This window comes from Nelumbo lutea, chromosome 1, assembly GCF_056320005.1.
Source record: "Nelumbo lutea isolate HS-2025 chromosome 1, American lotus-T2T, whole genome shotgun sequence".
In the NCBI taxonomy this organism is placed as follows: Eukaryota; Viridiplantae; Streptophyta; class Magnoliopsida; order Proteales; family Nelumbonaceae; genus Nelumbo; species Nelumbo lutea.
The window spans coordinates 135,232,532-135,251,182 of NC_142684.1; the positions used below are offsets into that span (position 1 = coordinate 135,232,532).

The 18,651-nt window shown below is 39.8% G+C and overlaps 1 protein-coding gene and 1 long non-coding RNA gene across 22 annotated transcripts; one reads left to right on the plus strand and one right to left on the minus strand.

The window, feature by feature from the left end:
• The first annotated feature begins 1,319 nt into the window (after positions 1–1,319).
• LOC148877738 (uncharacterized) lies at positions 1,320–18,596 on the plus strand. Of its 21 annotated transcripts, none has more exons than XR_016098874.1 (5): positions 1,320–1,744; positions 2,401–2,666; positions 8,552–8,696; positions 10,658–10,785; positions 11,576–12,000. It is a non-coding gene; the product is annotated as an uncharacterized LOC148877738 (long non-coding RNA). The 21 variants fall into 21 exon arrangements; XR_016098877.1 differs by lacking the exon at positions 11,576–12,000 and adding an exon at positions 18,478–18,596 and having other exon boundaries at positions 1,367–1,744; XR_016098882.1 differs by lacking the exon at positions 11,576–12,000 and adding an exon at positions 12,012–12,381 and having other exon boundaries at positions 1,367–1,744; positions 2,401–2,718.
• Positions 14,073–15,618, minus strand: LOC148877739 (VQ motif-containing protein). The gene has a single exon (XM_088943190.1). It carries the CDS (start codon positions 14,975–14,977, stop codon positions 14,297–14,299), a length of 681 nt encoding a protein of 226 aa, XP_088799316.1. The 5' UTR covers positions 14,978–15,618; the 3' UTR covers positions 14,073–14,296.
• Positions 18,597–18,651: the final 55 nt, after the last annotated feature.

Below are 18,651 nucleotides of genomic sequence, written 5' to 3' on the forward strand. Positions count from 1 at the left end.
CAGCATCTATTGGCTCATACATACATGTACAATTGTCTATTGGACTCCATTTGGAAAGAGTACAAATACAAATACATAGAGTGCAAAACCTTATATTTTATATGTATTTGTATTATACATATTTTCATTTATACTCTTTCCAATTTAAGACTAAACTTTGAACTTTGAACCTTCAAAGTTGCATTTGTTTTTGGTGAAAATATCAATGTAAAAGTCCACCACCATTTCATATTTGCTCGCAGCTGTTTTTGATGTAAATATGGATTTGTGTAAAATTTCACTCTTACTCCATATTTTTACAGTGTAAGGTTTAAATCGATGTAAATCTCCCCATTGGTTGAGTTCTCCATCAATAATTATAATACTGATGAACCATGAAGATGCAGAGGTGAGCGGCTGCTACTTGGGCGCTCCAAAACTGCACAAAAGCAGAAAAGAGCAGCTGCCACATAATATGGATTTGAGACACTGGTCCGCAGCAGCAAATCGCAACCCGCCACTTCTTAATCTGAATGGAGCTGGAGCAAAGAGGATCTTTTCCTTTCTCCCTAATGTGCTTTTTACACATGCAAGAAGCAGTTGGGAGTGACTCATTGTATAGCTTTTTATCTCGAACGTTAAATTCCCTATTATTAGGAACAAATAACAATCAAGTAACCAATTGAGATAAGTGCTCCTAAACAGTATAACTCATGCCCCATCAGATTTGAGACAAGTGTCTCATATTAACCAGGATCTATTCACTTGGTCATCTAGTTTAGACTGGTTCAAATGGATATCCATTAACCCAGTAAGAACTGAAACTAGGATCCAGAAAAATCCAATAATATTGTATCTTTATGCATAAAAAATTTTCCATTAAACAATCAAATAAATTTTTTGTATAGAAAATAAATAAAAAGATAATAATTTAAAAGAAAAAAGGTGAATGGTGTGTAAAAGTGTTACATACAGATTACAATGAAATAATCATTTTCCACCAACATGTAACTTATCACATGGTCATTAGATATTCCAACATGTTAAAGATCAAATGAGGCCCTATGGCCAATCTACCAATAAATACAATTTTATTGATATCCTTTTACATAGATTATCTCGTTTAAAAAAAGTTAGTCATTCACAAAATTTTAAACCTATCGGCATTGTACTTTTGGCTCAGTTCGGAATGAATATATAGAGCGCAAAACGATGTATTTATACTGACATATACTGAGCCGACTTTCAGAGGATCAGACAGACCCGATTCACCCGAACCAAAACGACCCAATAATGCAGTGTTTGAGTATGCATTATCGGGCCATGACCCGATAATCTCAGTTACAGTTAGAGACCCTATATAGGGAAAGTACGAATTTCGTCTCACAGAATGTCCTCGCACCCACCTAACAGCACTTGCAGTTGCAGCCGTGTATTAGAAACATTTCCCATGAATGAAAACATGGAGATGTTGACGATGTGCTGTAGGTGGTGGAAATCCGAACTCCTATAGCCTATAGGGTCTGTTTTGAGATTGATTCCATACGCTGACAATACTGGTGAAAAGTGAAAACTGAAAGCAAAGGAATTCTTGAATCGAAAAAAAGAAAGCAAGCGAAGGAATTCCATTTACAAGTCTTCCTTTGTTTTCTTTAACGAGCAAATAATAAAACCTCCCTTCCCTCCAACATTCATGCCAAATTTAGTGATTATTATTGTTTTTAGCTCTCATAGCTGAATGGGATACTGTGTTCTTCCATCTAAGGTATGTTTTTCATCATTTCGGAAGAATAACGAAGTGTTGCATTCATGTTTTCTCTCTTTCTCTCTCTCTCTCTTGTTTAACTGCTTAAGTAGTGGTTTTCTGTGTCTTACAAAAAGAAAAAAATAATAGTGGTTTTGTTGGAGAATTTGTTTTTCATGTTTTGTTTTACAGAAATGCTAGTACCTTCTGTCCAAATGCTGTTGTGGCTCCTTTTAAATTCCGCTGTTGTCTGGGAAAATTTTGCTTGGATTCATTTATGGGGAATTGGGAATAGGTGGATTGATGCTACTCTTGCAAGGAAAGGGGGATGGATAGATAGGAAATTATGAAAGGAAACAAGTTTTACTTAGAAATATGAATTAAACTGTTCTAAAAAATGAATATGAATATGTATGCTTATTGGAATTATTGTCGACAAGATGCAAATTAGACTGTGATATGAACCGCCGCATGTAATAGACCACTGTTGTAGAGAAATATAATGAGTACCTTTTAGCTCAACTCAATTGGCTTCACCTCTCAACCAAATCTGTTTCACTGACTTGGATGTTGTTGATCTGACAATCTGCAAATGGATTACATGAAGGAATTACTGGTGCTATGTGAAATTCTATGGTAGGCAGCTATAAACAGTGCGCTTTGATGTGAATATGCAGTTATCCTACAGCATGCTGAGGTGGATACAGTATTGTAATTTTGTTGAGCAGCAATACTAGGGCCAAGCCACTCAGGAATTCCAGCTGCCTCAAAGGTCAAAGCTACATTTGGTTCGAGGGAGTGGGATCATGATCAATGTTTTAAAAGGCGTGGGGGGCACCTCCTCCTCCCCCTTCCCCTCCTTCATCGTTTCTTCCTCCTCATCCCCCTTCTCTTAATGAGGTGTACGCCTTCTTATGTTCTAAACTACACCTCACGCCTCCAGGTAGTGGAACGCCTCATGTCATGCCTATGCGTTTTACAACATTGATCATGATGTAAGGCTGTATCTGGGTCATCATCTTTTTAATGCATGGATTGTATAACTTGTAGTTGTAATAAAGTTTTGTGCTGTCATGAGTTGGACTTTTGTTAATCCCTAATTGAATTTCTTAATTTTCTCTTATATTTAATTGTTATACAAATTTGTTCTGTTATAACTATTTATTGTTCATCTGCATTTGTTTCTCTGTAATCATTTTGAGATAGGGTGTGATACTTTTAGCAACACTGCATTACAATTAATAATTTTTCAGATATCAATAAAAAAACCTTGATCTTGATTGTATGTTATGAGTGGATACACTCTTCAAGGATTTCTAATGTTCTTACTTCTTAGAGAGGACAAGGTGTTTGCTTCCAAGCTGAGAATCTTGTTTCCATTAGTTCCTAAATAGGATAGTTATTTAACCGGCATGCCTCCCAAAATTGAGATTGTAGGAAGTATGCAAACTACAGAATCAGTATCTTGTTGTAGCTCTCTGTTTTCTTTGTGGTTGCATACCCTGTATGGGGATTTTTATAGAGAGATTGAATTCACTAGATTTTTCAAATTGGATTGAGGGAGCTTCTCTCTCATGACATACATGCATACATGCTCATGGAACTTAGTATACAATGAATTCCCCATTCACTGGATTTTTAAGATTGGATGGTTCAACCAGCCATCCTAAGTAAAAAATGTAGTCAGTTGATCATTGGAAACTCTCAGATTGCTAATGGGTTCCTAGATAAGCCAATTGTTTAGCTGATGAGACCCCCAAAAGTGGGATTGCAGAGAGTATCTACACTACAGGATCAGTATCCATTTATAGCTCTCTCTGTTTGTTGGATACTTTGTTTGGAGCTTCAGAGAGATATAATTCACTGGATTCCTCAGATTTGGTGGAGGGAGCATTCATTCCATTAATTACGTGCCTACAGACTCATGGAATTTAGCATTTAAATAGATTCCTGTCGTTTTTTAGATTGGATGGTTTCAACCAACAATCCTATATAAAAAATGCAGTTGGTTGATCATTGGAAACTCCTTGATCGCTTATTGTTTCCCTTTGTCTAGGACTTCTTAACCAATATTTTGTAATTTTCTCTAATAGTAGACAGGCAATATGGTCTTTTTCCAACAAAGAAAGGAATTTTATAACACAAATGTAGAAACATGAATGGTGATTGTTATGTGAAGTCACTCTCTATCTGTCTGTAGAGTTAGAGACATTGTATTTGGTGTAAAGTTTGAACCTGAAGTTTCTACATTAGATGTTGCATCCTCTAAAAGGAAAAATGGCATAAAAATGGTGTCAGAGCTAAAGAGTGGCATGTATTTGGCATATTAGAGGGCAAACCAGTAAAGGATAAATGGGGGCTTTGGTTTCAGGGTCGTGCTGTCAGCTGTGATATAGGATTGGCTACTCTGGTGCCAAATAATGTAGGACTGGCAGCTTTGGTACCAAATTGATGTAGGAGTGCAATCATCCAAGGGGAGTCTAGGGCATAAGGATAGGCTATGAATTATCTTATAACTAAAGGAAAAAGCATAGTGGAAAATAGAAATTTCAAAAACTAAGTGTAGGAGTGAAAATTATAAATGAAATTTGGTATGTAGATTTTGAATTAATAGTTGTAGAGGACAACCAATTTGGTAGGTTTTTGAGTACTTCTTGCAGGAAAGAATGAAAATTCCACTTTGTGAAGACCCAAAAATTCTGGAATCTAGGGCTATAGGTAGAACTTTGAGGTGAGATTTCTTCTAATGAAAGGTGATGAATATGTATGGAGGGTTGTCCCAATACAAGAGAAATTGGAGATGGTTTGACACTAAAGGACAAAAATTGATAGAATGAGAAAAATTTGGGTTTTATGTAAAATAAAGTAAAACTTACCCAGATCAGTTTTAGTCCTTTAGTGATGTTGAATGAGTGCCTTTAATAATGGACTTATGGGCTTTGGCTGTAAATGCTGCTTACAAAATTAAAGAGAAAATAGAGAGATAAAGAAGGGAGAAACCTAGAATCACATATGAAAAAAAAATGATTGAATTTCCATTCATCATCATTGTCGGAACCTTATCCTAACTATATGGAGTCAGCTACTTGAATCCTGTTTCACCATTCCATTTTGTTTATTGCTATATCCATTGTTAAATGATGAGTGCTTAGATCATTTCTTACTTCTTTGATCCATTTGACTTTTGGTCTGCCCCTAGCCTTCTAGCCCCTTAGGTGCTGTAGTGGTGGCCTTCTATTCATGTGAACAAACCATCTTAGTTTACTTTCTCTCATTTTATCACCTACTTGAGATACACCTAGGTTCCTTTGAATGACATCATTTTGGTCCCTCATTTGTAGTATTTCCACTCATCCATCTCAGCATATGAATTTCTTCCACACTCATTTTTTGGACATGTTTCTTCACACTCCTGAACTACTTAACCAATGACTATGAAACTTTAAACATACCTAAACTATGACTAGGTAAATCAAACTCTATGGTCACATCCCATAGATAACATGTAAACTTACCAAATTTTTTTATGATCTAAAAATACAAAATAAAAAGAAAAAAACATAAGAGCTTCAGAAAATTCCATTTATGAGCACTTGGATCCTGCATTATGTTGATAGTTGTATACACTTTGGATGAATATTAGACATCGTGATGACCATAAATTGGAGATATGCCTTGTTGTGCATTATATTAGATTAAACTAATAAGAAACAACCTCTGAAGAAATATTAGTGGCTTCATGTATTCATGATCTTTAGGTGCAGTTGAACTGCATAATTGGAAATCAACTATGGCTTTCTGGAGTGGTTGATATGTTCCATGGAAGTGCTCAAGAAATTCTCATTACAATTTAGAATTACCCATGAGGGGGAGGTACCATGGGGGGAGGAGAAGCCAATAAACATGGATGGGGGCCAACTATCCATGGAGATTCTGGGGCATGGGGGGACCATGGCTCCCCTGGGTCCCCCTAGCTCCACTCCTGATTTAAGTCTTGAGTTTGTGATGTAGGCTTTAAGATCCACAATTACCTTGGATGTACAACCATAAGTGGGAAGATGGAGATAACCAAAGATTATCTGTTTATTTCTTTTGGTGCAGAATTTAGTTGTATCTGGTAAGTAAAAAATGTAGGGATACAATGTTGTAAAGTTTCTTTATTGAAGTTGATGTTGTGCGATCCGACTGCTCCCTGCTGGAGGATGATCTGGCTTCCAGTCGGATAGCGAGCTAGGTAAATCTGCAAAATAAGAACAGAGAACCCGGGGTGGCTAGCCTGGCGAGGTCGCTCCGATGCGTAAGTTAGTAAGCTGTTTGCGAGCTGAAATATCTTTGAGAATGTAGAGAGCTAGAGAGCTAGAGAACAGAGAAATCACACATACCTTTTCTTTTTTTTTTCTTTCTCTCCCCTTGGGTCTTTGGGGTTGGTGCCTTTATATAGGCATTTTCTGGCGTGGGCTTCACTCACCGTATCCGAGATTTCCGAGAGGTCGCCTAAGTGGTCCGAGATTCCCGGAGGTAACCGTCATGCACGTTGACCACCCTCCGGATCGTTCGGTACGTTTGCCAACTTCCAAGGATCGTGGGAGTGTTGGGATATGCATGCCAAATTTGTCGGCGAGCACATCTCACAGGTTGCCATGTCGGCGCTTGTGCCAAGCCACCAGTTTGGTGCCTATGCCAAGCCGCCAGTTCGGTGCCTGTGCCAGGCCACCAGTTTGGTGCCTGTGCCAGGTTGCCAGGTCGGCGCCTGTGCCAGGTCGCCAGTTGGGACACCATCATCTTGGATAAGGCAAGTTGTTGCCTAAGTGGTTCCGGATGTCACCTAGTTGTTCTGAGATGCCATGTGTCACAATGTCGTTGGAGGGCCAAATCCGCCCTCATCAATTGCCCCCCACTCCCGAGCTGAAAGTAACTCGGCGAAGGGAGTAGATTGCTCCTTTTGGCCTGGAATGACTAATTTGATGAGCTTGTAAGCGTCGATCCAATTTGCTTCTCAGGTTGGAAGAGTCCAAGTGTTTGTAGCCTTGGGCTCTGGGAGCGACTCGCAGTCCACTCTCCTTACCCTTGATTTTTCCCATGCCGAAGAGGCGACTGGGTCTTATGTGGTGCCGCGATCTTTTATCAGCTCGGTACTTTAGCCCTTGAGCTCTAGGAGTGACTCACACTCCACTCTACTTACCCTTGATTTTGCCCATGCCGAAGAGGCGATTGGGTCTTATGTGGTGCCGAGGTCTTTTATTAGCTTGGTACTTTAGATTTATGATTGCGTTGCATCAGCCTCGTTAGTGACACCGGTCACCCACTCTTACAAAAAGCTACTGGGAGCTCGACCTACGGGGGCAACACTACTGACTTTAGTTCACCAGATTGCGCAGGAGCCCTCGAAAGCTCGACCGGCAAGGGTGTCCGTGTAGTCCGTTGGCTGCCAACTCCTGCGGGAGCCACGAAGAGATCATCTTCTAGAGGGTACCTTGCAAAGAGGACTGATGAAGCTTTATCCGAGTTGAAATAAAGTCGGTAGAGCTGTTGGCCGTCAACTTCCTGCTTAGTCCTTGAGTTCATAAAATATGGAAATTTGAAAGTGAGAGCTTTAGTTTCTAAAAGGTGAGAACTTAGATTTCTGGAAGAAGAGGACTTAGCCTTTTAGAAGATGAGAACTTAGCTTTTTGTAGCGTTTCCCATAGACGGCGCCAATTGTTGTTGCGCGATCTGACTGCTCCCTGCTGGAGGATGATCTGGCTTCCAGTCAAACAACGAGCTAGGTAAATCTGCAAAATAAGACCAAAGAACCCAGGGTGGCTAGCCTGGCGAGGTCACTCCGATGCTTAAGTTAGTAAGCTGTTTGCAAGCTGAAATATCTTTGAGAATGTAGAGAGCTAGAGAGCAGAGAAATCATGCGTACCTTTTCTTTTTCTCTCCCCTCGGGTCTTTGGGGTTGTCTAGCGTGGGCTTCACGCATCGTATCCGAGATTTCCGAGATGTCGCCTAAGTGGTCCAAGATTCCCGGAGGCAACCGCCATGCACGTTGACACCCTCCGGATCGTTCGGTACGTGGGCCAACTTCCAAGGATCGTGGGAGTGTTGGGATATGCATGCCAAATTTGTTGGCGAGCACGTCTCGCAGGTCGCCAGGTCGGCGCCTGTGCCAGGCCGCCAGTTCGGCGCCTATGCCAGGCCGCTAGTTCGGCGCCTGTGCCAAGCTACCGGCTGGGACACCATCATCTTGGCTAAGGAAAGTTGTTGCCTAAGTGGTTCCGGATGTCACCTAGTTGTTCTGAGATGCCATGTGTCACAATGTCATTGGAGGGCCAAATCTGCCATCATCAGAAGTAATTATAGAATTAATGCTCTGACTTCTTATTCTTTGAATTTGTAAACATGATATTGATTATCTTAAGTTTATTTTGTCATTCATAATAGATGGACATGATATTCTTATGTGACTTTGTTGATTCCATCTGGGTCGGCGCCTGTGCCAGGCCACTAGTTCGGCACCTATGCCAAGTCACCTGTTCGGCACCTGTGCCAGGCCGCCAGTTTGGCGCCTATGCCAGGCCGCCAGTTCGGCGCCTGTGCCAGGCCACCAGGTTGGTGCCTGTGCCAGGCTTCCAGCTGGGACACCATCATCTTGGCTAAGGAAAGTTGTTGCCTAAGTGGTTCCGGATGTCACTTAGTTGTTCCGAGATGCCATGTGTCACAATGTCATTGGAGGGCCAAATCCGCCCTCATCAGAAGTAGTTATAGAATTAATGCTCTGACTTCTTGTTCTTTGAATCTGTAAACATGATATTGATTCTCTTAAGTTTATTTTGTCATTCATAATAGATGGACTTGATATTCTTATGTGACTTTGTTGATTCCATCTGGGATCCCAAGCTGTTTTTGGATGAAGCTACAGAAATAGATAATCCATCAAAGATATTATTGGTGAGAGATGTTCATCAAGAAGACATCACTATGAATGCAGCAGGTAATGTGCTGCTATTGGCTTCTAATAATTGGTTACTGACTATTGTCTGAGTTATGATATATTATACTTGCTATATGTAGTTACATACCTTAGAGTTTGACATCTAAATTTTCTCATACTTGAATTTAAAGTTGTTGCTACCATTTGTTTGAACATTCACATGTTTAAGGAATAAAACATTGATATGATGTGTCGCATGCACTGGACCTTATTGCATTGATATACCATCATTCAGATTGATACCATTGTTATAACAGTTGAACAGATTTTTATTTTATTTTATTTTTTTTTTTTGGGGTGGGTGGGTGGGGGGGGGGGGTAAGACTGAAGATTAACGGTACCACTGTCCTTGCCTCGTGTTCACCTGTTACCCATTGAGAGAAACTTCTGCCCTCTTAAAGAAGATACTCTTCTTGATAAAGTCATAAACAATAAAGTGATGCTACCATCTAGACATTACCTTCACATGAGTCTGGGCTATGTCCCACCTACAAGATTTTTTTTCCCGTTTTTTGTTTTTTGTACCAAAAATCAGAAATATTGATGAGTTTACTTCTGTAGTTTCATTGTATTCATTTGGATGATCAGAAATATTTAAGATTCTACTGAGGTTGGTGCATGTCAACAAAGCATTAGTCAACTATCTGGAGGCTAATAAAGGACAGTCCAGGGCACGAGGCTCTCGCCAATGCGGGGTCTGGGGAGGGAAGATGTATGCAGCGTTACCCCTCCACATACAGAGAGGCTTGTTTCCAAGATTTGAACCCTGGTCATCCAGGTTGCAATGGAGCAACCGAACCATTGCGCCAAGGCCCATGACCCTACTGTTTTCCCCTAGCTCTTTTAAGGAAGAAAGAAAATTTTTATAAGAATCCGCTGGCAAAATTGATCATTCTGGGCTCTCTCTCTCTCTCTCTCTCTCTCTCTCTCTCCCTAGGACACTCTCTCAAGTAGGATGCATAAGTTATGGTTCATGCTTTTGTACATAAGACAAATGCTGAGATATGAACACCTGCATATTGATGAGACAACAATTTTGTATGGTTCTTTAATTGAAAGGTTAATTTTGAGGTAATCTATGCTGATTTATTACACCAAAAAAATATTATAATTTTCTAATCCCATAATTTTTAAGGGAGTCATACAACTGAAGCCTTGATTGAAAACATTGCTTTTAAGTTGGTTATTGGGTGAAAACAACAACACTTTTTGAACCATTTACTATAGATGATGTTGTAAGGGGCTGGCAACAGATTGAGACTTGTCCACTTCCTTGGGTGAAAACAATAACACTCTTTGAACCATTTACCATAGATGATGTTGTAAGGGGCTGGCGACAGATTGAGACTCATCCACTTCAAAGGCCTTAACAGTCAGCATTTCGTCACCTCCATGGCCAAACTGTATTAAACATGATTTTGATGGATGCAGCTTGGTCGACACCGGATTAGCTGGAGTGGGGGGTTTTCAGAAATCATGAAGGGGAAATATTAACAATTTATTCAGGTCTCATTGGTCAAGGTAATTCGGTCAAGGCAGAACTGGTGGCACTAGTTGAGGGTGACTCGCACAATCATTGGGTGGATGAAGAATAATAGTAAGGCCTATGGTGCTACAGGAACACCATACGAGAGGATATTTGTGCAAGGGAGCTAAGAGTTGCACTTGGGTGGATAATAAGATCAGCCAATGGTATGGCAGACACACTAGGAAGACAAGGGCCAATAGGGATCTAATGTTTTGGGAGCCAGTGACAGGGAACATCTTTTTTTTTTTTCTTTTGGTAAACCACTAATAGGGAACTTGAGAACTTTGATTCCTAACTGAAGGAAGTGGTATTGCAGGGTTTGGAGTTTAACTCCTCTATATAACCCTTGGGTGCTTTATTGTACATATCCATTATTCTATCCACAAGTTAATAATTTTTTTTTCAAGTTAACCATAAAAAATATTCTCTGCAGATAATTTGGTGGATCAGAACTTATCTGGACTCAACATAGCGGCAGAGACCATCCCTCTTTCAGCCAATAACTGAGTCTCCAGGAACTCATTTGAGTATACTACATCAGTAACTCAGACGCTAAAACAAGTATGTACTAGTTCATGCATATTCTGGGAGCTTGCATACAATACCTAGGTTCTTTCTAGTGAAAATGCTACTTTCATGGTTCATTAGATGGTTAAAATTGTTGTCCAACAATCATGCAAGATGTGGTATTTGCAAACCAAGATTAACCTATCATGGAGTGAGGATTATGTTCAGTACTCTGTGAAACCTGTGATTAAAAACAACGTGCTGAACCACCGCCAGTCACAGCACAGCGTAAACAGTGTTGAGTGTTTGTCTCCATTGTTCCGTGCAGCATGCTGTTATTGAATATGAACAAAATACCATGACGTCCCTCGGGATGGCAAAGGCCATATTCCAGTTTTCCATGTGCATTTCTTATACATTTCTTGGCAACAAGTTATTTGATCCACTCAATCTGCAAAAGGTTTATGCTTAGAGGTATTGCATTGCATCTAGATGCTTATAACAGAAAGTAATAGAGAATGTTTCATTGCCCCTGTTTAGTCCATGTTCAAACTTTAAAATGCCAAGAATGCCCTTATTCTTTTGCTTTTAGTTCCACTATTAGATAAAGGAGAAAGGTTCAATACCTCTTTCACCAGCTCTTAGACTTTTGATTTGCACCTTTAACCCTTGTCCCCCTTCCCCTTATTCTCCAATCTACCTATTTAAAGTTATATTGTCAAACCCAGCTCTCTATCTCTCTCACTCTAACAGATTTTCCATGTGGCCAGTATGTCTTAATTAAAAGTTATTAGAAATGTGCTAGTTGCAATTTTCTCATCCAGTTACAAATCTTTTGCTGTAGGATAGGAGTTTGTCCTTTTGCTCAAGTTTCCACTAATTTGAGGTTTAGAAGCTATCTGGATGGGAAATTGGCATCTCTCACAGAACCATAAGTTTAAAGAAGTTGGATCCCTTCTAGAAATTTGACAAATATGAATCTGTAATATTAAGGTGTTAACTTTGGTTGGAAATTATTTAACAAATCTGGAATTCTGGATAACAATACAATGGAGGTTGTTGAGGTTTTTGCATCTTAATTAAGCTTGATGTTCCACATGGCCATGTTTAAATATCACTGTCAATGGATGCACTCAAGGTAAAAAGATGAATTATATATTGTGATGTCCCCTCACAAGCGTAGTTCGAGAATGTTTGTACCCAGGACATATGTAAAATAACTGTTATTGTTAAGGGCTTAATGCATTCTGTTTCTGCTTTTTTACTTTATATGCTTTCAGATTTCATTTTTGCTTATATTGCTTATGAGGAATCCCACAAGCTAAGAAGTCATGATCAATACAATGGATGGAGTTCAGCATCATTTACATTATGGGTATGATATGTATTTCCTCCTTGCCTTTAGAGGGTGTTTGACTACAATCTGGAGTCATGGCTATCTGTTGGTTGGCTTACAACGGTGGGGTTGTCAAACACCAGAAACACACATAAAACACCAATGTACTAGTTCTTCATCACTTGATAAATCTGTGGTTGATAGAAAATAAACATGGGTTGTTAATAACAACCACCAAAGGGGGACAAGACTGAGGATGATATCAACTGTCTGATCCATCAATTTGATATAAATTGTTGATTCGATTTGATCAATTCATCTATTTGAGCTGCAACTATGATTCCACGCATTGGAAAGTATTTGGTCAGGTAAAAGTTATTTCTTATCTCTACTGAGTAGATATTTATAGTCATGAGTAATGATGCTGACCCAGATGATGGTGAATTGATGGAGCATGTCCAACCATTGCACATGCAAGCTTCCCAATTAATGACCGTCAACCGTTGCATGTCGTACCCAAACCATACCCACACAAAACAAAACAAAAGAGGCCCCCCAGCCCACGTTTCCTGGTCTTGCTGTTTTGGTCTCTCTTCTGGCTCTTACTCTTTCTTTCATCATCGCCACAAGACGTCAAGACGCCTTTACCTCCTCGTGATTCCATTGATTTGAGTTTTTCCAAAGTCTCCTTTGAGTCAAAAAAATACAGACTATGACTATAACTCAACAGAAAAAACAAGTAAACAACTGGGAGATCTGACAGAAATACCAGTCGATTTTGAGGAAACTTTTCCTTTTTATCTTTAAGAGCCATGAGCTTATATGGATCATAACTCGTTTTCTTTCACAGTTATTAGCAAATTTACCAGGTTTTCATCTTCAAATCTAGCATACCCAGGATGCAGAATTGTTGGGGTCCCTCGATTCAAAGGGCGCCCACGACGAGATCTACTAGACTAGATCATGTTATGCCAAACTGTGCCTTTCTTTGGGATGTCTGAGTCCAAGACAAATTGGTGAAAAAACCCAGACGAGAATTTGGCAGCAAAACGAATTCTGCAATTGGAAGCAGTGGATGGGAGCCTGTGCCTTTCTTTGGGATGTCTGAGTCCAAGACAAATTGGTGAAAAAAAACGAGATGAGAATTTGGCAGCAAAATGAATTCTGCAATTGTAAGCAGTGGATGGGAGCATGACCCACATGCAGATCATAACCCATTATTCGACGGAACCCACCTATAACTGATGCCGGACCCATCACCAGCTCTTCCGACCGTCGACTGTAATTTTCATAGCCTTTGTTCAGAGGAGGTGATAAATCAGATATTAGGTCCTGTTAGAGGGGATGTTAGAATTTAGAAATCTCAAATCTGTTAAGAGTAGAGCCCATCAACATAGATCCCCGACATACAGGATACATACACCAGACAGTGCAAATGTGAGTAATGAAGACTCCCAATCACCCCTATCCTTTGGCTTGGTCTTCCGATTTCTTGGCTATTTCTTTTCTGTTGTAGAGAGAAAAATGGTCAAGATTCCTTGCCTACCCATCCAATTGTGTTCTGACAGTTGGCACATTTACTTTCAATAACCCAGCAATCTCCACCCTCTCTCACAGATCTCTAGTGCTTGTAATAGAAATCATCATTTCTTCTTTTCTTCCTCTTCTTCTTCTTCTTTTCTTTTTTTTTTTTTTTTTTTTTGAATTGTTCATATGAATTTGAGTTGGTTCAACTATATATACATTAAAAATAGAACTCTCTTCCACCATCAACAACTGGAGTCCCAAAAAGATAGTTTTTCTTTTACTGAGAAACCAATTTGAGAATAACCACTGCAAATGAGGAATCTCCATTTACAGTATTGTTGGATCAATAAAGGATGGACAATTATTATTATTATTTTTTCTCATAAAAGTTTGATAGAAGAAGCATTCATGAAATATGAAGAGAGAGAGAGAGAGAGAGAGAGAGAGAGAGAGAGAGAGAGAGAGGGAGAGAGAGAGATAAAAAAGAGACAAACACAATTTTTTTCTCATGTTTATGGATCTCCCTGACAAGCAAGCGAAAGGAGAATGAGAAAAGTAGATTAGAAAAGAAAGCAGGGAAGAGAAGTTTGAGATCAAATTGTACAATTGGGACAAGACCTCTATTTTCCTCTGCAGAAAAATCATGACCCATTAATGCTCTCCTCACCAATTCCATTATAGGTTTTACAAAACTAAATCTTTTCAAGCAGAGGAACCTGAAACTTTCGGAGACGTAACCGGAAAGAGCGGCAAAAGTTGGGGCGTTGAGTCTCTCGGGGTCGTAATAGGCGATGGATGCAAATAAAATCCCTTCTCTGCAATCGCTTTCTCTTCTTCTGAAGAAGTGCTGATAGAATTACCAGCACAAGGAGTAGGAGACCTGTTAAATGGGTCTGGGATCAACGGCGTAACCGGGCTGAGGACAAGCGAAGGAAAATCAAGCATACTGGGTGACAAGATCTCTGGCTTCCGCGGCGAGAACCCAGAATTCTGGACCAAGCCAGGCATCAAAGGACTGATCTTGAGATTCTTGAGACTGTTCCTCCTCTCGTAAAGCTTAAACCCTTGTTTCTTGGGGCCGGTCTTGATGGGTGGTATGGCGCTCTTGGAGGAAGGATCGACGGTGGCCTTGGACGCTTGCTTGACTGTCTCCGATGACCCAGTGAGCATCTGGACTACTTGTTTGAAGGAAGAGGTGTCTGCTTGGATGAAGGTTGTTGGGTATGCATTGGTTTCAGATCTGGCTATGGGCTTTGGCGTCGAGGGGTGCTGAACTCCATTGCTGTTGCTGCTGCTACTGCTGCTACTATTGCTGCTATTGCTGTTTGGGGAGGTTAGGGCCGATGGGTTCTCTCGCTCTTGAGGTTTTGGAGAGTTTTCCATTGATGGGTTTTCTTCTTTCTCCTACACACTTTGGTGGATGGATAGACCTTTTGGTTTTGGGCAGAGAAGAAGAAAGGGAGGGAGAGAGATGTGTGAAGAACAAGGTTTGATGGGAGATGATGAGACTACTTTATTTTGTGTTCCCTCTCTCTCTTTCTCTCGTCACTTCTTCTTCCCTCCATCTCCTCTCTCTCTCTCTCTCTCTCCTTCGTTGCTTTGGTGATGAGAATGGTTTTTGTATTGATGTGGGAGGTTTTGATTGGGTGTTTGAGAAAATGCCCAACGGTTTCAAGGGAAAATACGATAAGACGCCATTGGCTGGTCTTGGAATTTGATTGGTGGGGCTGCTGTGTGTGGAAGTCGTCAAAGGCTTCAATATTTCCATTGACTTCAGAGCCCTGACGCTGACTCTTGTGTTGGGGGTTGCACCCCCTACTCGCCCAACCCCCTTTCTCTTTATTACGAGACCGGATCTGCTCCTCACAAGCGCTTCACACACGCATCCTATCATACATTGAAAATATCTTCCGTATTTATTTATTTTTATTTACGAAAAATGTTTCTAATGCACGGTGATGTACATGTGAGGCGCCCATTTGTGAGGATCAGATTCCGTTATATTTTCATAAAAAAAAACCCTTTATTTACATTGATCCCAACAGTTCATTTTTTATGACCTCCTAATTACCATTTTTTTTCCATCATCAAGGGTGGGTTAAGATTTTGCCAGATGGAGGGTTTTGATTGATGTCATGAGGAATTTCATCCTCAACTGTACACGTGGTGGACTCCCAAGGAATTTGATTTGACGGGTCAATTTGATATATCATGTTCCTTTGCCCAATCAGAAGATACAAGGAGTATAGGGTCCAGGAAGATGTGAACTCTTATCTCGTAAAGAGTACCCTAATTTTCACATGAGATATGAGATAGAGAGCTTTTTGGATTTGTGCTTAGATTTCAATAATGTTGTAAACTGAAATATTGGAAAATGGGGGAAAGAGAGAAGTGAATGGAAAGGAAAGAGAAGAGAAAGGGAGGGGTGAAGGTGAAGGGGATTAGGGGACCACATGTCCTATTCCAAATTACTACATGAAGAGGCCTCTTATCTACGGTCACAAAATCAAGGCCATTCTGGTGTGGAGTTTCTAACTAACTTCATGCATGCCAAATTAATGGTGTAACAAGATTAGTTCACACAATTTGATCAAGTCATGAGCAGAACAAATCGCCGCCGATGATCAGTTGATGGACAACGAATATCATTCATTATCTTCACCGTATGCAATACGTCACCTAAGAAACGGCCATTACCCAATGTTGGTCCCAGCCATCTGGAGTCCAAAAACTGCAAAATGTGCTTAGACTAATGAACTACATCAATTGTAATAAACAACATGAATTGGGTTCATGAGATTAATTAACAAATTCCAACTGGTCAATTGCCTTATAAAAAAAACTAAGGGGGATTAACAGGCTTGACTTTTGGATTAGTAAAATAAACACAAAACTTGCATCAAGAAATTTTTAGTTGGAATGTGGCATTTTGGTAGATAAGAACTGGGTGAATGGCATTCTGTAAACAATGTATGTATGTTGAGTAGGGAAACCTTGAAGGGTCCGCTTCAGTTGAAAATCTCACCGTCAGAGGCGGTCAATGATGTTTGGGTTGTTGTTTACATCACGGGACCGGCCACTAAAATCCAACTTGTAAGTTTTGACAACCCAGTCATCAAAAACATCTTAACTTCCTTCTCTGCATTTATTCTGAAAGTTGAGCAAAATCAAGTTACACAGTTTTTTAAGTTGATACAAGATTAGGGAGGAGGAATTGTCTTAGCCACATGATGATGTTGAGTCCTGATTAAGCCAAAAAGCCTACGATTTTTATGCATGATTGCTCAATTTTGGATGGTCAAGATTGGCAGGGGAGACTTTGGTAATTAATCGTGTTATTAGCTTTAAGGAAAAGGCATCCATAAGATAATAATGTATAAAGGATCCTGGTTGGTACATGTTTTGGTTGGATATGGGCATTTAAGTGAGAAAGGAAATAGGGGCTTGACTTTGTGTCCTTGGTTGCTTGTAGATGGGGTGAGGGAGACCCACAATTTTGTGTTCCTTTCTTCTTTTATTTCTAATAAAGTAATCAACAACTAAAGACTTGCAGTCTTTCAGTCTTGCAGTGGAGAGAGAGAAACTTTATTGGATCTCTACCAGCAGTCAGTGTCAAGTGGAGCCTCTTTTACACCCCATGAAAGTCTTGAGTCATAGCACTAGTCCATGATCAGTGAACTGTCAAAAGTGTATGTCAGGGATGCTTTCTTTGCATCTCAGTGCTTTATAAACAATCAACAACAACAACATCAAAAACTAAAGTTTCAGGATATCTAACTCAAGTTTCAGTTAAATTGCTTTTAAATCGCCTATCTCAACTCAGTTTTAACTCAATCACTCAGCTAAGTTTCAAATATCATTAGTTTTCTTTTCTTGGGGGAAGCTGATGAGAAAAGTCTCAATTGCAATCCCTTTCTAGGGAATTTCCCTCTGTTCTAAGTCTACTTCAAGGTTTAGAGTATTGATGTGTATTGGTTTTCAGGGTCATCAAAATACTGATTATGTTGCTATATTCTGTGGTTATTACCTTCAGGTTCAAAGCTTAACGCTTGAACATTTTTGCGTATCGTATGTATCGATACTTTGAACTATGGTCCAGTTCTCTTTCTGAAGATACCTTTCCATCCACATCTTCCATGATTTCTCCACATCACCCTCTTGTCATTCTCCAGTTGTAGGAAAAGTGTCAAGGATTCCATAAAAGGAAGCCCCACTGCATAAAAAATAATTTGTACTCGACTGATTTGTGTCTTAATACACAAGATTCTCTTAAAACTCTACAAAACTCTGAGAAAGGCCAACTTCGAGTTTTGACACATTCTATGTTGGTCAAGAACCATACAACTGGACCTACATGGACTTAGACACGGGAATTGGAATCTAACAGGGTGTCAGTTAATCAAATTTATTGAGCCAAACAATCTTGTACCCACATTTTGTGCATCCAGTGGACCCAGTGTAGGGTTATCTATGCTGTATTTCTAACCCTTTAAAGAGAATCCAACAGAATGAGCACTTAATATAATTAGGCTGATCTCTTGTCTTGAAAATCTTCTTGAGGGGCCTATAAATTGAATACTTGGATTGATTGATAAGAATGTCCAGAGCTCTCTGTCAAGGCTGGATGATGAAAAGTAGCTGATAGTAAAAAAAGACTATCTACAGCAAGCCCTGACTCTGTACCCTGTAAAAAAAACAGAACATGAAAAAGAGTAGCATATGTACTTAGATTATAAAAATGTGTGTATGTATATATGTTTGTATTACATAATTGTAATTTTAAAGGACCCATTAGAACACTCTTTAGTGAATAGCTTTATTCATTTGGGCATCTATCTTTAGCATATGCATGGTTCCAAGTAACGATACGTATCGGTTTTCAGGGTCACCAAAATTAGGACATGTGGCTATATTCATTGCTTAATACTCTTCATGGAGATGGCAGTGTTCAAAGCTTGACACCTGGAATATTTTTTTATCCACGAGTATTGTCCGGTTCAATCACACAATATGCAATTCTTGGGTATTGCACATATCAATACTTTGAACCATCAGCA

What these genes read in the sequence shown, in the direction of transcription:
- LOC148877739 (XM_088943190.1), bottom strand. Translation starts at nt 14,977, where the DNA reads ATGGAAAACTCTCCAAAACCTCAAGAGCGAGAGAACCCATCGGCCCTA.